We start from the raw sequence: 13,405 nt of genomic DNA on the forward strand, positions 1-13,405 counted from the left end.
TGAGTATTCGGCGTCAGTAGATGAGGAATATGATTTTTGCTCAGAAGAGGATGATGCTGGGTTTTGAATTATTAGATCAACCGAAAGGAACTACAATCCGATATTACAGACACCGATCAACATGAATGCCATGCTTGTTGAAGAGTTCAATAAGGCTTTCTCAAGCACCTGCGAAGCACTTCTAACCATGCAATATAAGTGTTTTATGCACAGTGTGTGGATGAGCATTTGAAAGTGAAGCAGGGAGCAGCCCAGAATCATTCTCCTGTTGCTAAAGCATTAGCACTCAACCGCATCTTCGTGGGAGGACTTCCTCCTTCAGTGGACTCTGGTTAATCTCACCACTCTAAGAAACTTTCATACAAAAGGATTTAAGTTGTATGAATTATGAATACTCAAGAATTTACAACGATTTGTTTACATATATGTTTAACTCTATTTCTCTAGATGACGTAATTTTCATATGTTACTTTGTGAAGCATATTCGTTGGGCAAGTTTTTCGAAAAAGAATTTAGGCCGGTGAAAGATGCCATAGTCATTTTAGCTCAAATGGAGAACAAGATACATTATCAAGGCTTTGGATTTCTCACTTTTAAAGAAGAGAAATCTGTTTCTCTTCTTTAAATAAATATGCCAAGGGTTTAGTACGTGTGTGATCCTCATCATCAACCATATTTTTTAAGGGATATCACTTATAATGCATCTATAAGCATGCCAATATCGTTGAAATCACTAAAACAATGAAAAATATGAACTCTTACCTCATGTTAACATGGGCGTAGTTATATGGGGACAAGGAAGGATGGCCACCCCTTCAGTCGTCAAAAATCGTCACTGAGAGTGAGGATTTCGCCTCTATGGTCCTTTAAACTGTCGTCGAATTCTGCTGCGCTACTCTGCTGCTTCTGTGTTTTATGCTTCACTACTTCTTCTATGTTTTATTCTTAAAATAACTAGACCGAAACGACATTGTTTTGGTCCTAGGATAAAAAAACATAGAACATAGTCGTTAAGGAGGGCTACGGTAAGGCTGTCATTGTTCAAGAGTCTATTAGGTTATTTGACAATATTAACTAATTGGGTGTGCAGAGAAGTTTCAAGTTTTAGAGGCTCTATATAAGGTCATTATGCGTCATAGCCAGTATACGATTACTAAGAGGTATTTTAATGTAATGTTGAGTGAGGAATAGAGATCAATAGGCACACTTATAAATCATATGAGTCACTCAGTCATACCTACAAGGTGTTTGACGAAACACCTCACTTAACTGTCTCTCTCTCTCAAATGACACGCTTTGTAGCTATTGTAGAGATAATCGATGGGAAGATACCTTGTATAACATGTTATCTGAGTCAAGAGGCAATAATGAAAAGTCTTATAATTTCACCATTCCTATTACCTTGAAGGTGTGTGCGAGGTTAAGGCACTCACATTATGTGGGGTGCTAGTAAAAAAAGCCCTTTTAAAAAAAAAAATTTCTTCAAGATTTATAATTGGTGCATTAATTGGACCCACCCAATAAAATAATTGATAGCACCTATGAAATACTATTGTTGAATTTCACTGTTCAATTTTTGGTACTTCGTATTTTCGGGAAATTGTTATTATTTTTCGTAATTTTAGAATCTTAGTTGACTAGTTACAAAGTTTGATTTCATGTAATTAGTCATTAAGGGTCGGTAGACCTTTTGGAATCACACCAAGTATGTTTAGATAGAGCTCGACATCACGAACATGTAGGCAAAAGTTGGTTGAGAAATGGAGTTGTAACAAGCGTTTTACGAGGCACTAAACTTAAGGGCAAAATGGTCATTTAATCCTCTTTTTATGGATGGTCCTGCCTGGTTAATTTGCATCGGGGGACAATACTATTATATAGGTGCATGCTTATGGCTTTGCCTGGTTAATCCCGATTGTGGACTATATGCATTTTAGGGGTGACTCTGCCTGGTTAATCCTTGGGGATTATATGCATTTTAGGGGTGACTTTGCCTGGTTAATCCACATTGGGGGTCACTACCTCTCTAGTTGGTTACATTATTTTCATAGATAGTTTCGCCTAATTAATCCTCATTGGGGAACCACACTATTGGAGGCATGCCTACCAATACACATTCTAGGACTACGCCTGGTTAATCCGCATTGGGGATCACTACCTACTCAGTTACTTACTTCCATAGGTGGTTATGTCTGGTTAATCTGCATTGGGGGACCATACACATTCTAGGGTGACTCTGCCTAGTTAATCTACATTGGCGGGTCACTGCCTACTTGGTCAAATTATGTTATACGTGGTCCTGCCTGGTTAATCAGCATTCTAGAGATGGATTCTGTTGAGTGGTCTAGAACTATCTCTATTTCATTCGGTTGAGTGGTCTGAAACCTTAACTTTGTTAGATTCCGTTGAGTGGTCTGAACCTTATCTTCGTCAGATTCCGTTGAGTGGTCCGAAATTCCTTTCCTATTTCAGTTTCGTTAAGAGATCCAGAACCATAGATTATTGTGCATAGAAGTTGCTTAAGTTTATGTTTGTGTTTGTAACTTAGGGTTACAATGTTATTGCTTTGGATTTCAGATAAGGAAATATGACAAACTTTATGGAGGTTGTCTTTCTTAAAATTAGTGAAGTGATAATTGATCTTGTCAGTTAATTAATGTAGTTAAATGTTAATATGATGCATCTTTGATTCATGGAATCGATTACTTGTTGTGAATGTGAAACTGTGGTTGGAAAACATTGTGAGATGTGAAAAACAAAATGACAGTCTTAGTTATTATATGGTTCGTTAAGTAGTATAAAATCTAGTGAGTCTTGCTCGTAAAGTCCATTGAGTGATTTTGGAACCTTTGTTTTTCGGCTGTAAGTTTATGAGAAATGTCGGAGTTTAACAAAAAGGTGAACTATGGATGGTTTGATTTTGTGATAGGATACATAGACAGTCTAACACAAAGATTAGATGCAGCCATAAAGTAAACGAAAAGATACTATGCTATTGGACTATAGGTTGTTACTGCTACTTCACTTTGTGAGACTACTGAATTGGTTTACAAGTGCTTATATATGTATATTATTGAAGTACGGAATCTAATTGATTGTTGGTACTTGTCTGCTACGTCTCGACATCATGTGTTGATTCTGGATGTATCTCAAGGTCGGAGCATGATAACATCTTTTCTCATATGTCAAATTTGACAGCAAAAAGTTCATGTCTATCCACGTAGAATTGAGACATCGATTGAAGTTTCTCCATCTTTGAAATTGCATGACATTCTACTTGAGATTTGACTTGGGAGGAGCTTTTTAGAAAGAAAAAAGTTATTTAAATCATACTTTCTTTTTGGGTGAAATTCAAATTATATTTTCTAATTTAAGGAGTATGATAAACATTGCCATGAAATTCAAATCATAAGGAGTATGATAACATTTGTATTAATTTCTGCAAAATGTAGTTAGATTTTTTTTCTTTCTTTTAAACCTTCCCCATTTAAAACGATAATCTCCCGAGTCCCGAGTCCCGAGTCCCGAGTCCCGAGTCCCGAGTCCTGACCCAGTTATATAAAACAAACCAACCAGCCACCGAAGCCCCCACTCCCATTTCCACACATACTCTCTCTCACATTCTTCAACAATGGCATCTTCCTCTCTCTTCCAATCTCCCCCTCTCTCCCTCAAACCCCAAAACCCCGCTTCCCGCCACCCTCCAACCAAACCCCATTTCGCCACCACCATCAAATGCGTCTCCACCTCCACCCCTCCTCCCTCCTCCTCCTCCGAGCACCCTCACCACAACATTCGCGACGAGGCTCGCCGCCACAACACCACCCACTCCCACCACTTCTCCGCCCGTTACGTTCCCTTCAACGCCGACCCATCTTCCGCCGCCGCCGCCGAGTCCTACTCCCTCGACGAGATCGTCTACCGATCCAACTCCGGCGGCCTCCTTGACGTCCAGCACGACATGGCCGCCCTCAAAAACTACGACGGCAAGTACTGGCGCGACCTCTTCGACTCCCGTGTCGGCAAGACCACCTGGCCCTACGGCTCCGGCGTTTGGAGCAAGAAGGAGTGGGTCCTACCCGAGATCGACAGCGACGACATTGTCTCCGCTTTTGAAGGTAACTCCAATCTCTTCTGGGCTGAGCGTTATGGCAAACAGATTCTGGCCATGAACGATTTGTGGGTCAAACACTGTGGAAACAGCCACACTGGAAGTTTTAAGGACTTGGGTATGACTGTTTTGGTCAGCCAAGTGAACCGGCTGAGGAAAATGAACCGCCCAGTGGTCGGCGTGGGCTGTGCCTCCACTGGAGACACATCCGCCGCCTTATCAGCCTACTGCGCCGCAGCTGGGATACCATCGATTGTGTTTCTACCAGCGAATCGGATATCTCTGGCTCAGCTGGTTCAGCCCATTGCCAATGGGGCCTTTGTGCTGAGCATAGATACTGATTTCGATGGGTGTATGCAGTTGATTCGAGAAGTCACAGCGGAGCTGCCGATTTATTTGGCTAATTCTTTGAACAGTTTGAGATTAGAGGGTCAGAAAACCGCTGCAATTGAGATTTTACAGCAGTTTGATTGGGAAGTGCCGGATTGGGTCATAGTTCCGGGGGGAAATTTGGGTAACATATATGCTTTCTACAAGGGATTTCATATGTGCAAAGAGTTGGGACTAGTCGATAGGATTCCTAGGCTCGTTTGTGCCCAAGCTGCAAATGCGAACCCGCTGTACTTGCATTACAAGTCAGGGTGGGATCAAGAGTTCAAGCCCGTGAAAGCGAACACCACGTTTGCATCCGCAATTCAAATAGGCGATCCTGTTTCGATAGACAGAGCCGTGTATGCGCTGAAGAAGTCGAATGGGATTGTGGAGGAAGCCACTGAGCAGGAGTTGATGGATGCCATGGCTCAAGCAGACTCCACTGGCATGTTCATATGCCCTCACACTGGTGTGGCATTGGCTGCATTGATTAAGCTTCGGAACCAAGGGATCATAGGCACTAACGACCGGACTGTGGTGGTGAGCACGGCTCACGGGCTGAAATTCACGCAGTCGAAGATTGATTATCATTCAAATGATATCAAGGATTTGGCTTGCAAGTATGCTAACCCGCCGGTGCAAGTGAAGGCGGATTTTGGGTCTGTGATGGATGTTTTGAAGAAGTACTTGTTGAGCAAGGCGCCGAAGAATTAGTTGCTGAGTGTGATCTGCTCAAGTAATCATGTAGTCTTATGTTATTGTTATTTGGTTAATAGGAGTTGGTTGAGTCTTTGTGTTCACTTTTTTTGTTCGGTTCCTCAACGGTTTTAGGTTGAGCAACTATTTTGGTGTGTTTGGTTGGCCCCCGTTTTGCTTTGTGTATTTGTTTTGGGCCTTGGTTGTAAGTTTGTGCTGTTGCAATAAATGTTTGACCATGTTTTGGCATGGTGTTTTTCAAAAAAAAGAAAAAAAAAAAGAAAAAAAACAAGAAGAAGAGAGAGTCTCAGAGAGTTGATTTTAAACGAAGGGTGAACGAAATCTAATGGTTAATAATTCCATTAATAAATAAATAAATAAACATTTTTTTGCTGTGTCTCAATGGTTGTAAGTCAGTTGGGGAGATAAATAAATAAATATATATCTATATATTATGTTATATATAAATGTTATATGGATTATTTAGAGAGCTGCTAGACCCACCTCGTTATCTTATTTCCCCACCCATTATTATTCCTAAAATAACACACACACATATACATATACATACTAGCTGATGAGCATACACTCTGTGTGTGTGTGAACAATTTCATTTTATTTATTTATTAAGGAGTGTGATTAGTTTTTAAAATTTTAAAAAGAGTATGAAAAAAATATTGTGGGACAATTTATCTTAATAAATGCATATTTTATCTTAATATTACATAATTACTGTTTTGTCCTCCTTATGTAAATATTGTGTATAAAAAATGAGGGTAAAATAGGAAAAATAAGAATATGATTGTTATTTTTTCAAAATATATAAAATTACTATTTTACCCTCCTTATGTAAGTATTGTGTATCAAAAGTGAGGGCAAAATAGGGAAAATGGGCCAAAGATACAAAATTACTATTTTGCCCTCTTTATGTAAGTATTGTGTATCAAAAGTGAGGGCAAAATTGGAAAAAAAGTGGCAAAATTTTGACAAGGAGGGTACTCTTAATAATTATATATATATATATATATATAATTATAACTTATCTCTTAAAAAAAGAATATAAACAAATAATATTACTCTTCTAAAAGCCAGCAGAAATAAAAAACCGGAGTCTTCCAATCTTCAGCCTGATGTACACCTGTTGTTCACCATGGGAAGGGAAAAATCGGAGTCTTCCATTTGCTTCCAAAACTCTGGAGCTCTCTCTCGAACCCGAACCCTTGGCCTCCGCAAATGTGGCCTACCTATGTTCTGGTGGTGTGTAATTTGATCAACCTTGAGCTGCCAACCACTTGGAAAATGCTAGATTTAGATTGAGCCGTTTATAAGATGGTTTACCTATTATCTTTTAATTTCTTAGAACCCTTGTAAGTTGTAAGCAATCCAATAAAAACAGGTTTGGTCAGGATTGAAAATCGAGCTTACTCAAGAAAACCATATCTAAGAATACGCATATGAAACGTGAAACAAATTGCACCCTACCCTAATACTAATCATAATAATGTACGCAAAAGTTAAATATAAAATCATAGCAATAAAGGTATGAAAATTCAAATAAAAAACCACAGAGCTATGCAAATTCAATTGTACGATGGCGACAAATTAAAATTACTCACACATAAAATTATTCTTCTACATTTTTGATGGAAACATAATCCTATACTTCTGCCATAGACACGTCATCTTCTAAGTTCATTCTTTTTGCTTTCTCTGAATGAAAGGAGATGAGATGAGAAGTTAGGGTTTAAGAGAGACAAATCGTCTAAATAGAACACGAGAGTTATTTAACCCAAACTTTTCTTTTTTCACAAAAAAAAAAAAAAAAAAACACAAAACAGGATAACTAAGATCCTTATTAGTCATTTTACAAATAGATAAATTTGTAATTAAAAAATTCATTAAAAAATGAATGGAAAGATAAATTGAGGTGGGAATAACAACTCTTATTATTTAAATAATGGCTTTTTTTCCTTAGACTATCATATTATATACAAGAAGACAATAATGTCCGTCACTTTAGCCCATTCATGACAAGGAGTTGGCTAAAAGGGAAAATGATTTTCTCTGGATCCTAGATCTGGAAGATCAATCAATTATGTTCGTTTATTGTATATTGTATGATCAGTTTTTTAGGTACTATTTATATTTAATTTTAAATTTTGAATGATTTCTGATCATAGAACGAACATATTATTATAATTGATCATTCGGATTCCACAAAGAGGATCAGCACAGCAAGTACCTTTCATTATCGGCTGGATTCAAGACAAATGCAAGGAAACGTGTACTGAACGTTTTTCTCCGATCACCACTCGAAGTATATCTCCAACTCCTCCCTTGGTAAACACTTCACTTCACTACGCACTGAGATGGAGCAGAAGCAAAGCATTCAAGGATTCAAGGGCCACGCAAGGTTGCCAAATTTTGCAATTCCGAAACGCTACGATCTTCATCTCAAGCTTGATCTCTCGTCAGCATGCGCCTTCTCCGGCGTTGTGGAGATTCACGTTAGCATAGTGGAGGAGACCAAGTTTCTTCTCTTGAACGCTCTTGAACTTGATGTTCATGAAGTTCTGTTCACCAGCTCTCATGGCCAAGTAACTAATTCTTGATCGACAATGATCTGATTTTATTGGATTTTCGTTTTGTTGGGTTTTTTAGTATCTTCATTTGCAGCTTTACCGCCCGTGTGATGTTGTTTTGGACGGTGATGATGAATCTCTTGTTCTGGTGTTTGATCAAGCACTTGGTGTTGGTGAAGGAGTTTTGGGGATTGAGTTTTCTGCAGTCCTTAACGTGCACTTGAAAGGGTTCTATAAATGGTAAGAAAATTTAAATCAGTTGTAGATAACTTATAAGAACTTTTCATTGTCACCAAACAAGGATTTTAATGAAGAATCTGACACTTTTCCCAGCACTTATATGGATGGAGGAGAGAAGAAGAATATGGCAGTTACTCAATTCGAACCTGTGGATGCACGGCGGTGCTTTCCTTGTTGGGACGAACCTGCCCTCAAGGTACGCATAAACTCCTTGATAAAACAGTCACGTATACATTTTGCTTAAACCCGAAAACTCTTCTTTGTTGTTTTGAGTCAGGCCACCTTCAAGATAGCAGTAGATGTACCGCCGGAGCTGACAGCTTTGTCCAATATGCCAATTATCAATGAGAAGCTTGATGCAAATGTTAAGACTGTTTATTTTGAGGAGTCTCCTATCATGTCAACTTATTTAGTGGCTGTTGTTGTTGGCGTATTCGATTATATTGAAGACACAACATCCGATGGTATGCAAAGGCGAAGACTTTGTTCGATTATGCAACAGAATTCGTTTTAGAGATTACTTAAATTTCGTCTGCAGGGGTACTGGTTCGTGCATATTGCCCTGTTGGGAAGAGTGACAAAGGAGAGTTTGCTCTAAATGTCGCTGTTAAGACGCTCGATCTTTTCTCCAAGTAAGTTGTGTATTATTTTTTTTCTGTTTTTCTGTTGTGCTAATTTTATTTAACCTTGTGATCGTTACATCTAGATACTTTTCAACGCCGTACCCTCTCCCCAAACTCGATATGGTTGCAGTTCCTGAATTTTCTGGTGGGGCAATGGAGAATTATGGTTTGATCACGTACCGTGAAAATGAACTGCTTTACGATCCTTTGCATTCCACAACAGCAAGGAAGCAGAGTGTAAGTCTAATTTCTAGTTCTGCTTTAAGCTTTGTCTCACTTTTGCAGTTGTAAAATGCTCCTCTGAAAAGTCTGATGAAATATCTGTAACCCTTTTCTTATTCTGTTAGATGGCAATTGTTGTAGCGCACGAAGTAGCACATCAGTGGTTTGGCAACCTGGTGACAATGGAATGGTGGTCCGATTTGTGGCTTAATGAGGGTTTTGCGACATGGATAATTTCCGGCCATTCAGCTCTCTATACCTTTCCAACATGGTGGCATTACACCAGAGATAATTATCTGATTTTTGTGTGCCTGTTTGTTCTTATATTTCCAGGTAAGTTATATGGCCACAGATATTTTATTTCCCGAGTGGAAAATATGGGCTCAATTTCTTCAACAAACTACTGGCGGCCTAGTTAAGGATGCACTGGAGCAGTCACATCCAATTCAGGTAAACATCATTTGATACTATTGCTCAGGTGAAAACTGCTTAATCAGAGATATGGCGGTCATTAAAAGTAAGAACCGCCATAAAAAGCTTTCTCCTGTATCATCTGTAGCATCAACCAAAGAACGGAGCATCTTTGCAGGCACCTGAGATAATTAAATCAGTAGTGTGACAACTGAACAAAAGTATAAACAATAATGTGGTTAGAGTTTGTGAAAAATGCACTGGACTCCGTCAAGTGAAGTTCAAACATGTGTGTCAATGTATATGGAGCAGGAGGAACCAAGGAAGTCAATGAGCAATGATATCAGCTACAGAACATGCTCGCTCAAGGAGCAAAATCAATATACATTTTAACAATTCTGATTTTTGTTTTTGTTGGGGGGGGGGGGGGGGGGGGGGGGTGGAGTGGATGGTGGGGGAGAGATCACATAAACTGCTCTATGCAGCATATTTATCTGCTGGTTGGCATAATTTCAGGTGGAGATAGGACATGCTCGCTCAATTCTTGAAGTCTTTGATGATATCAGCTATAAAAAGGGATCTGCTGTTATCCGAATGCTGCAGGTTTATCTCGGGGATGACATATTCCAGGTACAAAACTGATGTCCCCCCCAGTGAGATTACCTTTCATACTGTACCCCAAGTTTTCACAGTCAATACCATATGCGGAAGTACTCTTCTTAATCTTATCACCAAATGCACCGCTTGAAATTAAGCCTTGCAATCCTAGATGGTTTTCTGCAATTCCATGCGCAATCCAAATCCCAGTACCAAACAATTTTGTTCTCTCAAGATAAAAATAAACATATGAAAACTACAATATATAGTGTTTTGAACAAAAAAGACTGAAAGGCAAAGACAAGAAATGGAATAGTTCTTGTTATGAAGACATTCTAGTTTGCAGTTCATTTTCAATTTACTCTCTGCAATCAGCGAATTTGTTAACATATTTCAGTTTGTTTATGTACTGTGGCGCTTCATTATCCAATCAGAAATCATTAAGTTCCTACATGAAAAGATATTCTGGCAAAAATGCGAAGACAGAAGATTTATGGAGTGTTCTTTCGGAGGAATCTGGTGTCAAAGTCAGTGAAATGATGGATGGTTGGACAAAGAAAAAAGGATATCCTGTTATCTCAGTAAAATCCAAAGAGAATATTTTGGAATTTGAGCAGGTACTACTAATACTCAACGCCAAAATCATGTTATCTGCAGAAATCTAATGAAGTTTTTGTTTTGCAGACACAGTTCCTGTCATCCGGTTTGCATGGTGGTGGGAAATGGATCGTTCCAATAACTTTTTCAGTTGGTTCGTATGAGAGGCGCGAGAATTTCCTTTTGGAAACAAAGTCCAGAGAATTGAACATATCAGATCTTGTCGATTCCTCTGATAATGATTTAAAGAATAAAGAGAAATATGATGAACAACTGTGGATCAAGATTAACATCGAGCAGAGCGGTTTCTATAGGGTCAATTATGAAGATAAGCTTGCAGCTCGGCTTAGGAAGGCTATTAAGCATAAGAGCTTAGAAGCAACAGACAAATTCGGTGTGTTCCATTTATCACTTTCAGATTGTTTACTTGATTTTGGGCCATTATAAACCACTCATAATTCAACGATATATAACTCCAAGTCTCATATTTCAGGCATTCTGGACGATGCATATGCTCTTTGTGAAGCTTGTGAACAATCACTTTCATCTTTGCTTTCCTTGATGGATGCATACAGCAAAGAAGAAGAGTATATTGTCGTAACAAAATTGATAGATGTAAGCACATAAACTTTTGTCTTGGTGAATATCAGTAGCACCACCAACTATTTATCGTGGCACTACCTTTTGCGTTGTATATGCAACTGCAGGTTTGTTATAATGTCGTTAATATTTCAAGTGAGGCCATCCCAGATTCGGCAAATGAGTTGAAAAAGTTTTTCATTAGTCTCCTCCTGTTTCCAGCAGAGTAAGAACACTCATTATTAGTATGGGAATACATTTTTTTCCTTTTACCTTATTGAATGAGTTGTACTTTGGCCTGCGATTGTGATTCCGATACCAATAAAATTGGTTTCTCTCTCTTTTTTCCTTTCCTAAAAGGAACATTGTATGTTGTGATGTTTTGCAGTCTCCTCGCGATCATGCAGTAATACTTTACTTAGGATTGCAAAGAAGAGTTTAACGCTAACATAATATATTTGAATATATTCATACAGAAAACTTGGTTGGGATTCGGTACCAGGAGAGAGTCACTTCAGTGCACTTCTGAGAGCAGAAATCTTGCAAGCTTTGGTTACGTTTGGCCATGACAAAACTCAAAAAGAAGCATTAGACCGATTTCAGACATTATTGAACGATAGAAACACTCCACTTCTTTCAGCTGATACGAGAGGGGTAATAAATCTTACCATGTGTATCGCTTCCTCATCCTTATTAAGTTTCAAAGCTTACAGGCAGAAGTGTGAACACTGTCCTGCAGGCTGCTTACATTGCCGTGATGAGGAATGCTAGCAGCTCCAATAGAGAAGGTTTTGAGTCCCTGCTAAATGTTTACAGAGAAGCAAATACAGTGCAAGAGAAGGAAAGGATTCTACGTAAGATTGAAATGCGTTTCATTTTCTGGCATTCTCCTATTTTCCGTCTATTGTCTAAGCGAAAGTAACTTGGAATCTTTCCTTTACAATTTAACCCTGTACAGGTTTTTTTGCATCTTCTCCAGACCCAGATACGGTTGTGGAGGTTCTGAACTTTTTTTTATCCGAAGAGGTATTTATTCGCAGTACTAAATTGTGGTCTACAGCAGCTGCACTTCCATTGCCAGTTTACACCTACTTCATCTCAAATTTTATTTTCAGGTTCGAGATCAAGACATTATATATGGACTTTTTGGTATAAGTTTAGAATGCTGCAAAACAGCGTGGAAGTGGTTAAAGGTACGGGTTCCATTAATTCTCGGAAACACGATTTAGGTGAACATGGAATCGGTATAATTGGCATTGTGAAAGTCACGTGGAATTGGAGAGTTTAACTCTTTTTGGTTATGAATGCAGGAGAATTGGGACCTGATCCTGACCAAATATGGCGCTGGGATGCTGCTCACCCATTTCGTAAGAGACATTGTGACACCGGTAAATAGAATGATTTCTGTCCTTAAAACTGGTAGGCAATTATGCCTTGTAGAACACGGTACACTTGCTGCTTTTAACGACCGCTTTGTGTTACTTATCAAATCTTCGTTGACAGCTTTGCAGCAACGAAAAGGCTGATGAGGTCGAAGAATTTTTCGCTAGCAGGGCGCATCCTGCAATTTCCTTGACTTTGGAGCAAAGCATTGCGCAAGTCCGAATCAAGGCGAGGTGGGTTGAACACACGAGGCAGGAGCAATCCCTTAAAGGGCAAGTCGGAGAACTAGCAGGCAAGAAATGATTGTTTGTCACTTGTGTAATTTGTATCTTAAATATGTCAAATTGGAAACATTTCTTTTGATCAGATATTGGTACAACTTGTTTAACAATAATATGCACTGCTTGAGAATTTAATTGCCTTTAAAGTTGCTAACTCGTTAGCAACCACTGTTCTAAAATTCGCGCCTAACGCTGCTTAGGCTCTAGGCGGCCGACCATCACTCTGATTAAACTCCAAGCATTTGAAAATTAAGAAAGAGTGCATAAACCTACCTAGGTGCCTGCCTACCCACCTAGGCACTTGTCTAGGTTGTGACTCTTACTTAGATAGAAACAATAACTTTCATTTTACATTTTATTTTTTTAATGAATTATAAGAGACTGGAATACTTAGATAAACATTCATTAATCATTATATGTTTGTTCCCCATGTTTTCAATATATTCAAATACTTTATAATCTATGTGTCATTCTGTTTTCCAATTTATCTATCACAATACAATTATGTATTTGTTTTAGGGAATTGTTAGTGGCACTCCAAAAATCTCATTTTTGCACTCTAAATTTTCTATAATTAGAAAGAAAAATACATTTGAGGAGTGTATGAGATTTGTGGAGTGCTAATAACAGTTCCCTTGTTTTATATGTTGGCATTTATTTATGTGTTTATATAATAAATCAAATTAGAATTTAAAAAACCGCCTAGGCCCC

The 13,405-nt window shown here is 38.6% G+C and overlaps 2 protein-coding genes across 2 annotated transcripts; both read left to right on the plus strand.

Moving 5' to 3' along the window:
- Positions 1-3,573: 3,573 nt before the first annotated feature.
- LOC137740178 (threonine synthase, chloroplastic-like) lies at positions 3,574-5,283 on the plus strand. Its single transcript, XM_068480000.1, has one exon. It carries the CDS (start codon positions 3,632-3,634, stop codon positions 5,195-5,197), a length of 1,566 nt encoding a protein of 521 aa, XP_068336101.1. The 5' UTR covers positions 3,574-3,631; the 3' UTR covers positions 5,198-5,283.
- Positions 5,284-7,434: 2,151 nt separating this feature from the next.
- Positions 7,435-12,829, plus strand: LOC137739840 (aminopeptidase M1-like). The gene is made up of 19 exons (XM_068479562.1): positions 7,435-7,776; positions 7,856-8,001; positions 8,095-8,197; positions 8,279-8,465; positions 8,540-8,633; positions 8,708-8,861; positions 8,972-9,075; positions 9,179-9,296; positions 9,774-9,887; positions 10,289-10,471; positions 10,539-10,845; positions 10,945-11,066; positions 11,159-11,256; positions 11,507-11,684; positions 11,770-11,884; positions 11,989-12,056; positions 12,146-12,223; positions 12,341-12,418; positions 12,534-12,829. Exons 1-19 carry the CDS (start codon positions 7,549-7,551, stop codon positions 12,714-12,716), a joined length of 2,658 nt encoding a protein of 885 aa, XP_068335663.1. The 5' UTR covers positions 7,435-7,548; the 3' UTR covers positions 12,717-12,829.
- The last annotated feature ends 576 nt before the right edge of the window (positions 12,830-13,405 follow it).

The sequence above is a fragment of the Pyrus communis genome, chromosome 7 (assembly GCF_963583255.1).
Source record: "Pyrus communis chromosome 7, drPyrComm1.1, whole genome shotgun sequence".
In the NCBI taxonomy this organism is placed as follows: Eukaryota; Viridiplantae; Streptophyta; class Magnoliopsida; order Rosales; family Rosaceae; genus Pyrus; species Pyrus communis.

Bases quoted from the DNA above. Each gene is read 5' to 3' on its own strand.
- LOC137739840 (XM_068479562.1), top strand. From the start codon at position 7,549: ATGGAGCAGAAGCAAAGCATTCAAGGATTCAAGGGCCACGCAAGGTTG. The intron at 9,076-9,178 runs GATAATTTCCGG...CTTATATTTCCA, and splicing joins AATGAGGGTTTTGCGACATG to GGTAAGTTATATGGCCACAG. The intron at 11,067-11,158 runs GTAAGCACATAA...ATGCAACTGCAG, and splicing joins TCGTAACAAAATTGATAGAT to GTTTGTTATAATGTCGTTAA.
- LOC137740178 (XM_068480000.1), top strand. From the start codon at position 3,632: ATGGCATCTTCCTCTCTCTTCCAATCTCCCCCTCTCTCCCTCAAACCC.